At 49.2% G+C, this 18,121-nt stretch overlaps 1 protein-coding gene across 3 annotated transcripts in view; it reads right to left on the bottom strand.

Moving 5' to 3' along the window:
• Nucleotides 1-3,312: 3,312 nt before the first annotated feature.
• Nucleotides 3,313-18,121, bottom strand: part of OSBP2 (oxysterol binding protein 2) — a 145,343-nt gene continuing 130,534 nt past the window's right edge. The window contains exons 6-15 of one of the 3 annotated variants that reach the window (XM_065889690.1): nt 17,932-17,934; nt 17,119-17,167; nt 16,727-16,873; nt 15,594-15,839; nt 13,149-13,269; nt 12,794-12,897; nt 12,626-12,721; nt 12,356-12,540; nt 3,722-3,948; nt 3,313-3,455 (exon numbers count right to left, since the gene is read on the bottom strand). In XM_065889690.1, the coding sequence (XP_065745762.1) occupies nt 3,313-3,455; nt 3,722-3,948; nt 12,356-12,540; nt 12,626-12,721; nt 12,794-12,897; nt 13,149-13,269; nt 15,594-15,839; nt 16,727-16,873; nt 17,119-17,167; nt 17,932-17,934 (1,321 nt within the window). Of the gene's footprint in view, nt 3,456-3,716; nt 3,949-12,355; nt 12,541-12,625; nt 12,722-12,793; nt 12,898-13,148; nt 13,270-15,593; nt 15,840-16,726; nt 16,874-17,118; nt 17,168-17,931; nt 17,935-18,121 lie in introns of all 3 variants that reach the window. The other 2 variants (XM_065889692.1, XM_065889691.1) reach the window with 2 other exon arrangements.

Consider the following 18,121-nt stretch of genomic DNA (forward strand, 5'->3'; position numbering starts at 1 on the left):
TCTTTGTGTGTCTGTGTTGCTTTCTGGATAATTTCCACAGATCTCACTTCCATGTCACCAATACTCTCTTCATGTGTAATCTGCTATAAAATTATTCATTGTTTTTAGTGATTTTTTTCAATTTCTGCAAGTTCTTTAGTATTTTTGAATGCTTTTTACTCATTTTCAAGCCACCTTTGTTTCTAGAAATATATTAAACATGCTTATTTTATATGTGTCTGTTAATTTTACTATATTGAGTAGTTTTGTTACGTCTGATTCTGCTGTTATTTCTGTCGGCCATTGCTTATGCCAATGTATGTTGTATTTCCTTGTGTGTTTGGAGATGTTATACTGTGAGCTGCTCGTTTCCCTTTCATCTTCACATCTGGGGTTCCATAAGGTCTGGAATGAAGGGGAGAACCTTTAGAGAGGATTTGTTTCTCTCATGTGACGGGGGACATTGCCAATTTGGGACCGTGCTGTATTCTCTACTAGAGGTTTTATTGGATCATCCTGATAGCATGTATTTGGGCTGTGAAGCCAAGTGAGGGTCTGCTCCTGATTACAAATTCTTAGGGGATTTTTTTTTTTTCTGCTCTGCTTATGACTAACCTTTAAGACAAGCAATTTTCCTTGTATTATTCTTGATTCACCATTATATTGAAGGTATATTGAAGGTATAGCCCTTTGGGGGCCCAGCTTGAGGGAGATTATCTCAAACTGGATGCCCTATATCAGGCAGGTCATTTGAGGCAGTGAAAACTTAGGCTCAGTGGGCTCAGTAAATGCCAGTGAGAAGCAGACTTCAGAGCTCTTATCTCCCCAGGTTTCCACATCCACTTAATTTTTGGCCTGAGGATTCCTTATATCCATTACAGCTCATGGATGCGTTTAAGGTGTTTTAAAATTTTATCCAACATGTCTAGTTTTCCACAAAGACGGATAATCCAGGCATTTAGTCTACCATCCAGAAGAAGTCCCTCTTGAACTAGTTGGTACAATGAATGATTTACAACTAAAAGCTTCCCGATTTTGACCCATTCTTGCATTACTGTGTAAAACCAACTTGGGCATATGTTTACCAATTTGGGGTATCAGTTTTTTGTATGTGGCTGGATTCTATTTGCTGTTGTCATATTTGGATATATGAAAATTCTATTCTTATATTCCATTCCCTCCCCTGGCAGATCCTCCACTGCCTGCCTCCTGGGTCAGGGCTATCCTGGGGTTGCCTCACCCCATGCCCTTCTCTCCAGTGAGGGCTGTCCCTCCAGCACCTCGGCAGGGACTCACCAGTGCCTGCCTCCCCACAGATGGGAAAGTTAAGGCTCTGGAAGGAGTTGTACGGTACCAGCCTTGGATCCCACAGCATTGGGGTGTTGGGACAGGTGGCTAGAGCCTGGCTCTGATGCCCCTGTGGTGCCCTGCCCCACTCCATCCTGTCACCTGGAAGTGCTGGCAGTGGGAGGAGGACCCACTGGGCCAGATCAGCCACCCTTGTTCGGGTCCCAGGAGCTAGTGATCCAAGTTGCTTGAGGTCAGGTCATGGTCACTGAGCAACCCTAGACCTCACCAGGGCCAGTGTTCCCTGTGGAGAGTGGTGAGGGCCTTGGCCTGGCCTCAGGCCAAACTGTGACTCTCCAGTAGGTGCCACCTCAGCCCTCTGCAGCTTTCCTGGCCCAGACCCTGTCCCACCAGGTCTTCCATCCCCGCCCCTCCCCATCCAGACCAACCTCCCACTGCCTGCTTCTGGTGCTGAGCAGAATAGCGCCCCACACCCCTCCCCCATGCCACCTGCGGGCTGTTGCCTGCTCTCTCATGTCAGCCCTGCTCCACCCAGTCACAGACTCAGGGATGGGGCCGTGGAAAACTCCAAGATTTTTTATTACTGGTCAGAAGGTGCTCACTCACAGTTCTGAGAAAAGGAACATTGAACAGCTCTGCCGCAGGCCTCATGGGGCTGCCTGCCTGCCTGCCCACCTGCCCTCCAGTGGGCACCCTAAGGCATTTCACACGTTGGTGTTTTCACTTTTTTTTTTTTTTTTATAAAAACAAAACCAGTCCTGGAGTAGAAAGTAAAACCCTGTGATGAACTTTCAGGACCAAATTGAAGTGTGAAAGGTTGAGTAGGAGTTCTGAGGGGCTGGAACAGTGGCCACAGTGGCCCAGGCCCCCCCCCCCCCCCACAGTTGGCAGAAGCCACTGGAAGGGAATCTGAGGAGAGGGCAGGGCACAGCTGACAGGAGGGCCAAACTCAGACAGGAGCACCCTGTCGTCATCATTTTTTCACTTCTACATATCATAAAAATTTAAGCAAAATAGCTATTTTATATATATTTATATATCATATATATATATATTATACATATATATATATATATATATATATATATATATATATATATATATGGCAAATAAAGAGTTCAGGGGTGCTGAGATGGGGCACCCCAGAGACGGGACTCTGGGTTCTCTGGTGCCCAGGATACCAACCAAGGCTGAGCCGAGGGTTGGTTCTTATTGCTGATTTGAGGCTGGGTTCCGTGGCAGGAACGCCTGCAGGCCTGGCCTCTGTGGGGCTGGGGAGCAGCCCCAGCATGGCCAGGGCTAGGCAGGGGCTGTTGCCCTCAAATCCACATGGCGGTCCCTCAGTGTCCCCTTCCCCACCATGTGTGGGGCTCTGGCTCCAGAGACAACTGACTTGTGCTCTCCTGGGCCCGGTGGCCCTTGGTTCCCTTCTCTGGGGGCTCCTGGGCTCCTGGGGGGTGGGCAGCTCACATACACACGGCCTTGCTGTTTGAGCTACAAAATGCTCCCGACTCAAAGGGGTCCAGCTGGCTTCCCAATGTCTTAAAAAGAAGGGGCTCTTGCCAGGACACTTCTGTGGCAAGAAAGCACACTTAGAAAGTTGTCCACCAAGTGCTATACTAAAAATATTTACTAAATACCTTGGCTGGAAAGAAATGGAGATCATTTTTTTTCTAAAAAAGTCAAAAGTGGTTCCCTGGGAGGGGGCCAGTTCCTCCCTGGGGGGCTGGTGACTGGAGCAGCCAAGGGCCCAGGCCAGCCTGCCTGAGGTGTAGAAACTGGAGCTGGGGGGCCTGATGGGGCTCAAGTCCATGATGAAGGGTCACAGGAGACCCAGGGCACCGGGGGGCTGGAAAGAACCCGGGTCAGCACTTCCTCCTTCCAAGGTGGGAGCCCCAAAAAAGTGTTATTAAAAAACATAAGAAGGAAAAGGTGGGGAGGGCAGTTGAGTACTAAATTGAGTGCATTAAATAGAAGGTGGACCAGGCTGTGCAGCCGCCTGTATTTGCAGGAGGGGGGTGGTGCTCAGAAGATGTTGGGGCACATGTGCCAGTCCTGCTTCTCCTTGGCCTCCCAGTAGCCACCCTTGTACACGCAGGCCGTCTCCCCAGTCACCGGGTCCAGCCTCTTCTCAAACCACAGCGGCACGTACACTTCGGCCTCCTTCTCTGTTGGGCGGCACAGTGGGCAGGCGGGCGGGCAGCCTGCCTCCTCCCAGCGCCCCAGAAAACCACTCCCTGTCCCCTCTCCTGCTGGCCCTCCTCCTCGCTCCTGGGGTGCCCCCCTTCTCCAGCACCCCTCCCTGCCCCCAGGGAATCCCCTCTCTCCCCCTCAGCTTCTTCCAGTCCCCTCATCTCCTCCCAGTTCCTGGGAGAACCCCATGCCCTCTCCCGCTGGCCTCACTCCCGGGGGCCCCCCTCCCCACTGGCCTCACCTTCCTCCGCACCGCAGCCCCGCGAGCAGGCCTCCAACCTCCGGCGCCGATTCACGCGCTGCTTCTCCTCCAGCCGCTGCTTCTCCGTGTTGGCCTCATCCCAGTGTCCCTTCTCCATCAGCCGCTGGTCGGGCCGCAAGCGGCTGTCGGTGGGCGCCACGCCCTCCTCGTGCTCGTTGAGGGTCAGGGCCAGCTCCGAGAAGTAGTACATGTTCTCCGCGTTGTCCCTGCGGGGCCCCATGGGGTGAGCTGCCGGGACACACTCGGCCCCCTCTCTGCTTCCCCTCCTGCATGTGCACCCCCTGAACCCCCCAAACCTGGCCTTGTGTCCACCTCGCCCTTTCCTCCCTGCACCTTGCAGCCTCCACCGACCTGCATGTTTTGCCACATTATACTTCTCTGGGAACTTGCCCCCCTTGTCCAATTTTTCATATATATCAGCCTGAAGTGTTTCATAATGTCCTCATTATTATTCCTTTAATGTGTGTGACAGCAGTGTCCTCTTTCGCATCTGTAATGTTGATGCTGTGCACCTTCTCTCTACCCAGTCATGTCAGAGGTTTGTCCGTTTTCTTCGTTGGTGGAAGATGAAACTTTGTTGATCCTATTTTAGGTTTTTCTGCTTTACTGATTTTGCTTGTATAGTCCTCCTTCTACTTTGTTGGGATTTCTTTTGCTGCTCCTTTTCTAACTTCCTGGGATGGATGCTTAGCTCAATATTTTCCCATGTCTCTTCTTTTCTAATATGTGCATTTCAAGGCTACAAATTTCACTCCAACTACTGCTTTAGCTGCATTCTACCATTTTTGTTATGTATTATTTTCATTATCATGCAGTTATACTTTCTAATTTTCATTATACTTTCTTTGTCCTATGGATTGGTTGGAAGTACATTTCTTAAGTTTATAAATATATGGTCATTTTTCTAGTCATCTTTGTTTCTAGCACACTCACTTTGGAGTCAGACAGTATACTTCGTATAATTTCATCTCTTTGAAATTTGTTTTATGGCCCAGTATATGGTCAGTTTTTGCAAACGTTCCACATGTAATCAAAGAGATTGCGTTTTCCACAGTTGTTGAGTGCAATGTTCTACAGCTGTCCTGAAGGTTCTATTGTTCAAACTTGTCCTCCAGACATTTTCTTCTGCTATCTATTACTAAAAGAAATATGTTAAAATCTCCCACTTTGGTTGTAAACTAGTCCATTTTTCCTTATATTTCTATCAACTTTTGCTGTATACATTTTGGGGCTGTTATTAGGTACAGGGTATATTCAAATTTAAAATCTTCCTGGCAAATTGAACCTTTATCATTTTGTCCCTCTTTGACCTTTTGTTTTAATGTCTGTTTTGTGATATTACTATAGCTGAAGGCAGCTTTTGTTTGGTTAGTATTTCTATGTATACATATCTTTTTCCATCCTTTTATTCCAGTCTTTATTTTATTTAGATGTATTTTTTGTAAACCACATAAAGTTTGATTTTTAAAAATTTGTCTGAAAGCTTATGGGAACACTTAATGTAATTACTAATATGTTGGATTTAAATCTATCTTATTTCGTTTTTTTCTTTTTATACTGCTTTGATACTGTGAAAGTTTTGAATTAGTCATAATACTTGGTATGTTGGTCCTTACATGGCCTGCTTGTATTTTTTTTCAATCAATTAATTAATTAATTATTTTGGGCTGCATTGGGCCTTTGTTGCTACACAAGGCTTTCTTTAGTTGCGGGGAGCGGGGGCTACTCTTCGTTGCCGTGCACGGGCGTGTGGGCTTCACTAGTTGTGGCACACAGGCTTCAGTAGTTGTGGCTCGCAGGCTCTAGAGCACAGGCTCAGTAGTTGTGGCACATGGGCTCAGTAGTTGTGGCTCGCAGGCTCTAGAGCGCAGGCTCAGTAGTTGTGGCACATGGGCTTAGTTGCTCAGTGGCATGTGGGATCTTCCTGGACCAGGGCTCGAACCCATGTCCCCTGCATTGTCAGGTGGATTCTTAACCACTGCGACATGAGGGAAGCCCCGGCCTGCTTGTATTAATGTGACCTTGCCACCTAAACCAAAGGTAGAATCATGACAAAGCCTACATCTGACCATAGGGAAAACTCACCAATCCATCCTCCTCTCAGGTAGCCACTGGCAGGACTCCTGGGTTCATCAGTCCTTTGCTTTCCTTTTAATATAATTTTATTGCATCTTTAAGTAGTCTTAAGTGTGTGTGTATGTCTGTGTGTGTATTCATATACATATATTTTAGATACTTGTTTTTAACTGTATTAAAAGAATATGTATGTAACCTGGGACTTGCTTTTTTTAAACTTAATATTATATTACTAAGATTTATCTGTATTGTATGTTGCTGTGGTTCATTTGTTTCAACTACTGTAAATATTGCCTTGTGTGAATATACTAATTATTTCATCCAATAAGTTTGAGTTGTTTTCAAGTTTTGCTTTGAGTAATCTTATTCATGTTTCCTGTTGTACATTTATAGGAATTTCTCTTGAGTATACACCTAGAAGTGGGATTACTGGGCTGCAGAGTCTGTGATGTTCTTCTTTAGAAGGTAAGGCCACACTGCTTTCCAGCATGGTCATACCAGCTCACATTCCCACCAGTGATGTATAAGGGATACTGTGGATCCATACCTTCTTCAACACTTGATATTACCAGACTGTTCATTTTTTCAAATCAAATGAAGGTAAAACTGCATCTTATTGTGGTTCTGATTTGCATTTCCCTGATTACCAATGATGTTATCATTTTCGTATGGTGATTGGCCATATGTTTCTTCTTGTGTGAAATTCTTGTTCATGACTTGCACTTTCCCATTGGATTGTTTTTGCTTTATTTATTCATTAGAAGGTCTGTATGTATTCTTTTTGTTCCTATTTATCTGTTTTTGGCTGCGTTGGGTCTTCATTGCTGTGCACGGGCTTTATCTAGTTGCAGCGAGCAGGGGCTACTGTTTGTTGCAGTGCGTGGGCTTCTCATTCTGCTCATTGCGGTGGCTTCTCTTGTTGCACAGCATGGGCTTTAGGCGCCCGGTCTTCAGTAGTTGTGGCACGTGGGCTCAGTAGTTGTGGCGCACGGGCTTAGTTGCTCTGCAGCATGTGGGATCTTCCCGAACCAGGGATTGAAGCTATGTTCCCTGCATTGGCAGGTGGATTCTTAACCACTGAGCCACGAGGGAAGCCCCAGCAAAATTTCTTTTAATGAACAGAAGCATTTTAATATAATTGAATACATCAGTGTTTTTGTCTTATTTAAGAAATATTTCCATAAGTTATAGATGATACTCATCTATATTTTCTACTTAGAGGTTTTTTCTTTCTTTTTAATAGTATGTGGATACAGAAAGACTAGAATTTATTTTTTATTTATTTTTTAAAGGAACATTTATTTATTTATTGGCTGCGTTGGGTCTTTGTTGCTGCGTGTGGGCTTTTTCTAGAAGCGGCAAGTGGGGGCTACTCTTCATTGTGGTGCACGGGCTTCTCATTGTGGTGGCTTCTCTCGTTGTGGAGCACGGGCTCTAGGCACACAGGCTTCAGTAGTTGTGGCACATGGGCTCAGTAGTTGTGGCTCGTGGGCTCTAGAGCACAGGCTCAGTAGTTGTGGCTTAGTTGCTCTGCAGCATGTGGGATCTTCCCGCACCAAGGATTGAACCCCTGTCCCCTGCGTTGGCAAGCGGATTCTTAACCATTGCGCCATCAGGGAAGTCCCTCTACTTAGAGTTTAACTTACTGTTTAACAGTAAGTCAAACTTAATACTTACTGTAAGACCTTTATTTGGAGTTGATTTTTGTTATAATAATGTAAGGGAAAGATTCACTTAATGTTTTTCTATATGGATAACCATTTTCCCGAGATCCTTTTAGTGGATGGTGCCATCTTTCCATGTGCTATGATACAGGACCTTTGTTATATACCAAAGATATATACACATCCAGGGCATAGTTTCCAGGCTTACTATTCTATTTCACTATAGCTTCAAAATAAGTATCTAATAGGGCAAGTCCTCTTTTTTTAAAAAATATCCTGGCCCTTTATTCTTCAATATAAATTAAGAAATCATAGTATCAAGTTCCATGAAAATCACTATTGGGATTTTGTTTGGTTTACCGACTCTTTAGATCATGACATATTAATAGTACTTAGTCTTTCTACCCACGAACGTGGTATCTTTCTCCATTCATTTAGCTCTTCCTTGATATCTCAGCAAAGTTTTATAATTTTCTCTATAGAGGTCTTGCATATATTATAAGATTTGTTACAAGGTCCTTGATATTCTCTGATATGATAATTGGTGTCTTCTCTTAAACTGTATTTTCTAGTTGTTTGTATAGAAATGCAACTGACTTTTGCATATTAATCTTATACTGAGGCACCTAAGATGCCTTTTGTTCAGATCTGTTAATGTAACCAATTTATGGATTTTCTAGTACAGACTCATCCTTGCGTACCCAGGATAAACTCAACATGACTGAAGAATGTTATCTTTTTCATATACTGTTGGATTTTCTGATGTCTTGTTTTGGAATTGTGCTTATCCATGAGTGAAAGAGGGTAGAACTTTTATTTTCCTACTACTCTTTTAGCCTGGTTTGGTATTAGGTATCTTATACTGGCCTCACAGTATAAGAAAGGAAAGTATTTCTTTTTCTATGGTCTGGAAGATTTTCTATAAAATTGGGGTATATGTTTCTTGACAACTTGGTAGAATTCACCTATAAAACTACCTGGGCTTTGTGTTTTCCCTGTGGAAATTTTTAAACTACTGCTTCAGTATCTTTAATTATAGGATTAGTCAGGCTTTTTTTTTTTCTTCTAGACTCAGTTCTTGTAAGTTATATTTTTCTAAAAATTTGTCCTTCCAATGAGAATTTTAATAATCTCTTTATACTTTAAATATAATAAACATAATGAAAACATTAATAATATTTATTTCTATATTCTCTCTTGATCAGTCTTGCCAGTAGTTTTCTGTTCATTTATTTCCCTCAAAGATCAACTTCTTTTTAAACTTGTTTTTTTTTTAAAAATAAATTTATTTTATTTATTTTTGGCTGTGTTGGGTCTTCGTTGCTGTGCACGGGCTTTCTCTAGATGTGGCGAGCGGGGGCTACTCTTCGTTGCAGTGCATGGGCTTCTCATTGCAGTGGCTTCTCTTGTTGCGGAGCACGGCCTCTAGGCGCATGGGTTCAGTAGTTGTAACTCGCGGGCTCTAGAGCACAGGCTCAGTAGTTGTGGCGCATGGGCTTAGTTGCTCGGCGGCATGTGGGATCTTCCCGGACCAGGGCTCGAACCCGTGTCCCCTGCATTGGCAGGTGGATTCTTAACCACTGCGCCACTAGGAAAGTCCCTCTGCTTTTATTTTTAAGGTATATTTTCTTCTTTCTTTCAGTTTGTATGTTGCACTTTCTCTAATTTCTTAGAATGAAAAAGCCTTAATAAGCTTATATACCTACTTAAGGCAATACATTTCCTTTGAAGCTTTGCCTTTGGTATATCCAGCCAGTTTTGATATCTTTTTCTTCTCATTCAGTTCTAGGCATTTTAAAATTTCCATTCTAACTTATTATTTTGTCCATGAATTATTTAGCAACTTAAATTTTTTCCCAAATATGTGGGGACTTTTTGACATTTTGCTCATAACTTCTAATTTGTCTTATCATAGGCTGTGGTCTGTGTGCTACCCTCTGTACATTTGTTGAGGCTTTCTTTAGGGTTTAGTACACGATTGATTTTTGCATAAATTCCACGTATACTTGAGAAAAAGCATGTTCTCTGTTGCAACCATAAGTATATGTATATCCTGTGTTTTTTCGCTCTCCATCTTGCTGGGTTGCTTTTCCCCATTTGACTCTCAACAAGTGAGAAGGGTGTGTTGAAATCTCTGTCTTCCACTGTGGTGATGGATTTATCCATTTCTCCCTTTACTCTCTCAATATGTGTGCTTTGTGTATTTTTGAGGCTCTTTCACTACATGCATAATGTCTGTGTCATGCATACTGTTCATATCTTCTCGAAGAACTCAACGTTTTATCATGTAGCAACTCTTCCATCCCTAATAATGCTTTTGTCCTAAAGTCTGTTTTTACCTTATATTAATATAGCTGTTATAGCTTTTTGGTTAGTATTTTCATGATATGTCTATCTTTTACTTTCAACCTTTGCCCATCATTATGCTTTGGATCTTTCTTAGAAGGTGCATGCATCTGGATTTTTAAAAATCCAGTCAGTTAGTATTGGGTTGGCCAAAAAGATCGTTCAGGTTTTTCCATAAATGGTAGGGAAAACCCGAACAAACTTTTGGACCAACCCAATATTTTGCTTTTTTAACTAGTGGGTTTCATCTATTTATGTTATTATGCCTGGACTTATTTCTACTGTGTTAACTTGCTGTTTTTATTTGTCTTTTTAATATTTTTTACTGATTTAAAAATCTTCTGTTGGTCTCTACCTTCACATCCCTTGGTGTCCTCTGTCTCCCTAGACTCCATTGTGTTAACATCATCTACACTTTTAATTCTGGACTGTTGTGGGAACATTTTCTGTTTTTCTTTGGTCTTAGTAATTATTTTGAAAATCCCTCCCACACACAACCTTTTATTTCATATAACTACTGTAGCACCTTCTGGATTCTTTCCCTCCCCCTTTTAGACTACTGTTTTCATTGTGGGTTTTTGTGTGGCAAACCTTCTGACGCTGTTCACCTGAGAACATTTTGTTTTTTTTATCACAGCCTCATATTTGAACGATAGCTCAGCTGGACAGAAACTTTTTTTTTTTAATTTATTTTTGACTGTGTTGGGCCCTCGTTGCTGCACGCGGGCTTTCTCTAGTTGGGGCGAGCGGGGGCTACTCTTTGTTGCGGTGCATGGGTTTCTCATTGTGGTGGCTTCTCCTGTTGCAGAGCACAGGCTCTAGGCACGCGGGCTTCAGTAGTTGTGGCACGTGTGCTCAGTAGTTGTGGCTCACGGGCTCTAGAGCGCAGGCTCAGTAGTTGTGGCGCTCGGGCTTAGTTGCTCCGTGGCATGTGTGATCTTCCCGGACCAGGGTTAGGACCCATGTCCTCTGCTTTGGCAGGCGGATTCTTAACCACTGCACCACCAGGGAAGCCCTAGACAGAAACTTTTACCTTCTAATTTCATTTTCTTCATTACTTTGAAAATATTATTCCAAAAATCTGATGTCCATCTGATTCTTCATTCTCTACTGAAATCTTTTCTCTCTGGAAGCTATTAGAATTTTCTCCTTGGTGTCCTTAATTTTCAGTATATTGTGGTCTAGGCAGAAGTTTTTCTTTGTTTCCTGTCTCTGGAACTCCAACGGGCCCTTTCAACCCAAGGTCTTTCATCTGTTTGTTTGGGGAAATTTATTTCCATCATTTCTTTAACTATTTCTCTCTCCTTTCTATTTTTCTTTCTTTCCTTTCCTTCCTTTCCTTCTGGGACTCCAATTAAACATATTAATTTAGTAGCTACTCTAGGAATTACAATATGCATAGTTCACATAGTCAGAAATTAGTGTGCATCTTGACCCTCCTCTTGGGTAGCACAAGGGCCTTTGAAAAGTTTCCAGTTTTCTGACTTACCTGATTGTGCAGTTGCACTTAATGTTTAGATTTTAAACCCCACAAGACATTATTGTTCTTATTTATTCACTGTTCACATAGGTTTTGTTCCTCATTTCACACATCTTGGTTCTTCTATCTGGGAGCTCTATCCTTAGTGCTGGTCTGCTGGTGGCAAAATGAGTGGCTTGAAAATGTCTATTTCAACTTTACTCTGTAAAGATGTTCCTGCTGGGTGTGTAATTAATTCTCACCTGTCAGTGAGTCTTTCTGCATGTGTAAGATTTCATCTGTCTTCAAGCTCCCTTCATTGCTGATGAGGACAAGGTTGTCAGTCTGCTGTTCCTCAGAAAGTACATCTTTTAAAAAATCTGGCTGCTTAATATTTTCTCTGATCTAGTCTCAACAGTTTCACTGTATAGATTTAGATGTGGAAAATCTCTTCTGTTTTCTCCTCAGATAAGACTCCTGAGATGGTCTCTTGCTTCTGGACTCTGACCAGAAGCCTGGACCCTGCTCTCAAACTCAACGTGCCCTACACGTCCTGACGCTGCACCCTCCCAGGCTCCAGGGATGCCTGTGGGGCTGCTCCAGGGACTCACTCTGGGTCACCAGGTGGCCAGCCTTCTCTCTCTAGGTGCTTGGCTTTTCCAGGTTTTGTCTGTTTATCTGAAGATTATTTCTTCTGACCTATATTCAGTCAATGGGTTCTATTAAACCTTCCCATGGAGTTCTCAATTTCAGTTACTTTATGTTTCCTTTGTAGAATTTCTGTTTCATTCTCTTTGGAATCAGCTGTGCCACTTTTTATAGTTTCCTGCACTTATTTTCATGTTTGGTTTTCATTCCTTGGACTATGTGGACTTGTCCCATCAATCAGCTTGTTTAAAGTCTCTGCATAGGACGTGCTGCCACCTGATGGTGTCAACGCTTATTTACAGTCGGGTGTCTGGCTCCCCTCAGGCGTGGCCTGAACCCTCCCGTGCCCGCCGCTCGCTTCCTGTCTGGCTTGTCCCCTCCCCGCTCCCTGCCTGTTCTTCGCCCCGCAGCCCCACTCACGGCAGCGGGTACTTCTTCCACATCAGCTTGGCCGGTAGTGTCTGGTACACCGTTTTCTGCTTCCCGTCCAAGCTGGGGCTGCTGGGGCTGCTTTGCACGATCTTGGCGCACTCCATCTGTTCATCCCACGAGCCTGACAGCACGTAGTGGGCCTTGCCCTGGCTGTCACTCACCACTCCTGTCACCTGGGGACATTGGCAGGGCCAGCGTAGGCACACGCCCCTCTCCGGGGTTCCCCCCTGACAGGCTCCAAGAGGTGGCCTTGCTTACCTTCCGGGCCACCTCTTTGGAGAAATAGCTGTAGGGTAAGAACTTTAGCTGGCATCGGTCCTTTGTCTTGTGGTTCACAATCTCGACGTCCCCTGTCTGGTAAGGGAGGGGAGTGGTCAGCGGCCGATCCCTGGGCCACACGGCCCCTCCCCGAGAGCATCCCCTGACCTGGTCGATCCAGAGCTTGCCCACGATGATGTTATGCACAGTCGAGGTGCTTTTCCTCCACACGTAGTGATTCCCGCTGGCCTGGAATTCTAAGTGGATGGCACCTGGAGGCCGGATATAGGGTCAGAGGTCATGGCCTGCCATGCTGGGTCCCAGCCAGCCTGACCCACCCTCCCGAGGTCCCAGGGTCCTGAGAACCAGAAGCAGTATTTGTGCAGACTGGGGATAGGGTACAGGTCAGGGGGGCATCCAGGAAGTCTACGGGGGGACTGACGTCACCCCTGGAGGCACCAAGCTGGCTTCTGGGTTGGCAAACCCTCCCCCTCATCCAGAGTGTCCTTCTGCCCCCGCTCACCTAGCGGCATGATGGAGAGGTATTTCCCCCGGAACTTGCTGGAGATGGTGATCTCCTGCCAGAGGCTCCAGCCGTGTTTGGAGAACACATAGTGTGCGGCCGATGGCGGGTGGTGGCTTACCTGAGACCAGACCCACAGGCTGTGAGCGTCTGCTGGATGTGGCCCGGGCCTGCCCCCAACCGGCCGGGGGTCAGCCTGCCCCGTGCCCAGTACGAATGGCTCTGTGGCCCTGGGAACCAGGACACACGGCAGGGCCTGGGCCCCCCAGAAAGGACAGTGCTCCAGTGGGAAAGCAAGGGAATGCCCAGGGGAGCAGCCTGGGTGGCACTGGACGGGGGCAGGGCTGGGGCATCCCAACTACTGTGGGCCTGAGCCAGTGGCCGGGGCGTTTTCACTCCTGACTTGGGCTGTGGAATGAGGGTGATGACATTGTGACAAGCTGTGCTGAGGGTGAATAAAGTGAGGGCGTTAGGCTCTACCAGGGGCTTCGGGCCTACTTTCTAGTTAACCTGCCCATCGCCTGCAGAGGCTGCATCTGTTGTGCTGTATTGCACTGAGGAGGCCCAGGATGGGAAGCCTCCCGGCCAGCCCGGCTCCAGAGCTGGAGTCCAGCTGGTGTCCCATCCCAGCCTGGATGGCGGTGCAGCCTGCTCTGCCCACCCGGTGCCTCCGCCCCGTCCTCTCCAGCACTGGGCACCCTGACCACAGTCTCACCACCAGGACACTGCCATCAACTTTTCCTCATCTGTCCCTCCTCATTTCTGTGGCTCCTTTGGTCACAGGATTAGGGCAAAGCCTCTCCCAGCCTCCCGTCTCACAGCCTCGCCCCGGAACTGCAGCTGTGGGCTCCAGCCTCCCTGCACCCATCCGTGCAGACGGCCCAGAGCTCCCGACAGTCCCCACAGGAGGCACCCTCATCCTTCCTACGTCTCAGAGGCACCGGCCAAACCTGCCAGCAACTGGGTGATGAGTGAGCCGTCCCCGAGCCTGCCCGATGCCTGTGGCCAGGGCCCCCACTGAAGCCCACCCATCAGCAAATTCAGGGACGTGACCCCAGAGACCTGGCCCTGGAGCTCAGTGTCAGCACCACCTTCTCGGGCAGACGATCCAGTCGGTCCAGCTGCTCACACCAAATGCTCTAGAGTCATGGCTGGCCCCACTTTCTCATGTTCCCCAGCTAAATCCTTAGCAAATCCTGGCTGTTCTTTCTTCAAAACAGCATCCAGAATCTGCCCTTCCCCTGTGCCGCCTCCAGCCTCCCCAGCCTCCCTGCTCCACCCTTATACCTGCACTGCACTCTCCCCACAGCAGCCAGTGACAGGGGCGGTTCCTCAGAAAGCTGCCTCCTCTGCCCTCCCGTGACTCTTCCCACACAGAGAAGAGCCTTCTGCCGCCTGCCTCCTTCTCTCTGACCTCGGCTCCTTCTCTCTCCCACACTCTGTGTTGCCAAACCGCTCCCGGGCCTTCCTAAAAGAGCCAGAACCATCCACATCCACAGTACCTGCTCCCCACCCCCCGGCCCACGAGAACAGGCCACTTCCCAGCTGGCTGCACCCTCAACTCCTGAGGGGTTACTTGATCAGCAATGTTCAACGAAGAAATGTACTCAGTAGTAGTTCAGGCCAAGAACCCTGGGTCATCCTTGCCGCCCAGCCTCCCTACCCACATCCAAGGCAAATCCCTAGCTCTGCTTTTTAAAGGTGCCTGTGATCAACCTCCTACCTCCCCTGGTCTGGCCTCCTACAGGCCTGCACAGCAGGCAGAGCACACCTTTAAACCAGCCACTGGATTGCGAACTTTCTGCTTTCTGAGCTCAACCCCTGGGCCCACAGCAGCGGCTGGCACATGGTAGATACTCAGCGGCAGCCCGACCCGAATCTATCCTGGGCGCCTTCATGTAGCCCCTGCCTGGGTCCTCCTGGCACTCAGTGAACCAGAGCTGGGCTGAGGTGCCCGAGGGGCCCAGTTTTGGTTCCACGCCTTGGGGAGACCAGTACCTGCAGGGAAGGCCTGTAGAAGCGATGGAGAGGATGGAGGCGAGCTGAGCTCTGGCCCCTCGCACTCACGGCCTCCACCTTCATTGACTGCGGCCCTGTGGGGCGTGGGCTGCTCCCTTTCAGCTCAGTGGTGACCCCATGCTCTAGCCCACCCGAATCCCTGATGGTGTCCAGCAAACACCCCTCCCCCACCGCTCCATGCCTTCTGGCGGAGAGAGGCGTCCTCCCCTCCCCCACCAGGCCTGACTGTCCTCACCTAGCTCTCCTCCCACGCGGCCCACACTGTCCCTAGGAGGCCTGCTCCGTGGGGCGCCCCTGACCTGTCCCCGCCGCATGAGGCCCAGCTGCCTGACCGGACCTTGGCTTGATGGCCCCTTCGGTCAGAGGCCATGTCCCATTTGTCTGGCTCTGACCCCCAGGCCTGGCTGAAGCGTGCGCGGGCCTCACCTGCTCGCAGAGGGAGCGCAGGCCCATGTCATCGAGACGGTCCAGCTCGAAGGTCTCGCCCAGCATGGGGTTGAAGGGCTTGGCGATGCGGTGCACGGTGGTGGAGTAGGAGGACACGGAGAAGGCCGCCACCAGGCACATCTGCTCCACGGAGCTGGTGCAGTGCACGGCCTTGTCCAGCAGGTGGTGGTACTCCAGGTCCTCCGTCAGCCGCTGGAGCATGGACAGGGGCTCGTTAAAGTTGACCTGCGGGCGGGGTGTCAGGTCGGGGGTCTGCACAGACCGTCCACTGCTCCCAGCACAGACCTGGGGTTGTTGGCATAGCAGCCTTGCTTTTCTCAGATGTTCAGGGACATCACTGCTCAGACCGCCTTCACAGAGAGGCTCATCTGAGGACCTGTCTAAAGCCACAGCCCCACTCACTGGCCTGCCTCCCCGCCCCTCCTGCCTCAGTTTTCTCCATAGCCCTCAACACGTTCTGACCTGCTGCATCTGGCAGAATTCTGTTATATTTACTGTCAGTCTCCCCTCCTAGGATGTAAATGCCAGGGCAGTGAATCATAGAAATCAGTGAATGAGTGAGTGAATGAATGAATAGGTGAATGAATGGATGAAGTGGGTCTACCTTGTATTCTGAGCTATTATGCAAGTCTTCTGTCCTGGGTCACAGAGTGAAACCAAGTCTGGCCTGGAGCAGCCCCAGCTCCCGCTCCATGGAGATGCCACTGTGATCTGGCAGCACGAGGGCGCCAGCCCTGCCCTTTGCCTGCTGGTGACCTTGCTGGGGTGGGGACCAGGGGCAGCCCAGCATGGAAGAGGAGGATCCACCCGGCCCCATACACAGCCCAATGTTACCACTCCCCATCTACCAGGGTGGGAGGCACTTTGAGGGCCCCCTGTCTGATCAATGCAGAGCCCCTTCCTGGCTCCTTACCTCCAAGCGTGAGACCTCTGCCCTGGGGGAATTTCAGCAATGCGGATGGAACACGATTCAATAACACATTATATGCTCCTCAAGTGTCATTAAGAAGATGACACCCAGGGCTGCGTATACTTCCAAAGGCCATTACTTCCCATCCACGCACAAGAAAACAGCCCCCAGGGCCCCCCTGGCTGCTCCGCCCGGCCCCTACCGGCATGGGGATCTTGGAGAGCTCCCGGCCGATGCAGTTCTTCATGATGCTCCAAAGATTAAGACTGTAGTTGGGCTTGTCGGGGATGCGGACACGCCTCTTGACTTTGGGGGGGCCCTGGGGCACAAGTGAGGTGCTGTCTAGCACCTACCAGAGAAGCAGAGTGCGCCCGTCAGCAGAGGCCTGGTCGCCTCGGCCCCCAGGCCTCGCCCTCGCTTCTGGCCCAGGGCGGTCTGAGGACCAGGCCCGCGCTGGGACGTTGCTGGCGGGAGGGGAAGGCTCTGCCTGAGCTCAGATGAAGGCACCAGGCACAGGGCCCGCCCCTGGGGGGCCCGAGTTCAAAGTGCTGGCCTCCCCACTTCACCCCCCCTTCGGAGTCCCACCTCACTCACATTGTCTGAGGTCCATTCCACGGAGCTTGTAGTCCCACCCTCGGCTTTTCTGCAGGAAACACAAAAGAGAAGGCAAGTTATTTACAAATTCTGAGGCCTCCTGGGGACCCAGCCCCCCTCTATCCAGTCCCCTCAGTGAGGTCCGAGGGGCAGCTTGCATCTCCAAGGGGAGTGTCTCCAGTTCAGGACTCAGGTGGGGCTGAGGGACCTGGGGCAGCAGTTTGGAGGGGTTCCCACCCACTGGTGCCCTGTGGCAGCAGCCGCCCAGCCAAGTTCTCACCAGGGGTCCCTGCACACAGGCCCCTCCTGGGGACTGGCTGACCAGGACCCAGAGAAGCCAAGGGGTGGGCACCTCTGGGAGAGCCCCCGGGAGCCCCGTGGGTCCCCTCTGGCATGGACAAACCCCATTGTGTCCTCACTGTGCTGGTCTGATTACCGCATTCGACTTGGGTTCAGGAAGGGAAGGAAGTGGGTCGGATGGATCTCTGTGCCCAGGAATACTTGTGGTGAGATGGTGGCCAGAGCAGCAGGGGGCATTCTGGCTGAGGGGCCCAGGCTCTGAGGGAGCTCCCAGGAGGGGTGACCTGGGCCAGCCTGGTCAGGGGACAGGCACTAGGCAGTTAGGGCCTTGGATGGGAAGAACCCACCCAGGTCCCTGGGGAGAGGGGGAAGGCACTGCAGACAAGGGGGCACCTGGCAGAGTATCTGCCCACTGCCCAGTGCAGCTGCAGCACGAGTTGGGGGGCTGCGTGAGCACTGGGGGCTGTGCCAGGAGCCAGGGAAGCCGGTGAAGAGTACTGAGCACAGGGTCACCTGCTTGCTGGTTGGGTGGGAGCAGAGGGGCCTGGGCTGTTGCTGAGGTATGGAAGGAGGCCAGGGCGGGGCATGCAGGAGGCAAGCCCAGGCCCTGGGGGCTCCAGGTATAGGGGAGTGGACAGGGAGCCAGAGGGAACCTGAGCAGGACCCCCCTGGCCTCAGAGCCCAAAGGGTGCCACTACCAGGT

Source organism: Phocoena phocoena, chromosome 13, assembly GCF_963924675.1.
Source record: "Phocoena phocoena chromosome 13, mPhoPho1.1, whole genome shotgun sequence".
Lineage (NCBI taxonomy): Eukaryota > Metazoa > Chordata > Mammalia > Artiodactyla > Phocoenidae > Phocoena > Phocoena phocoena.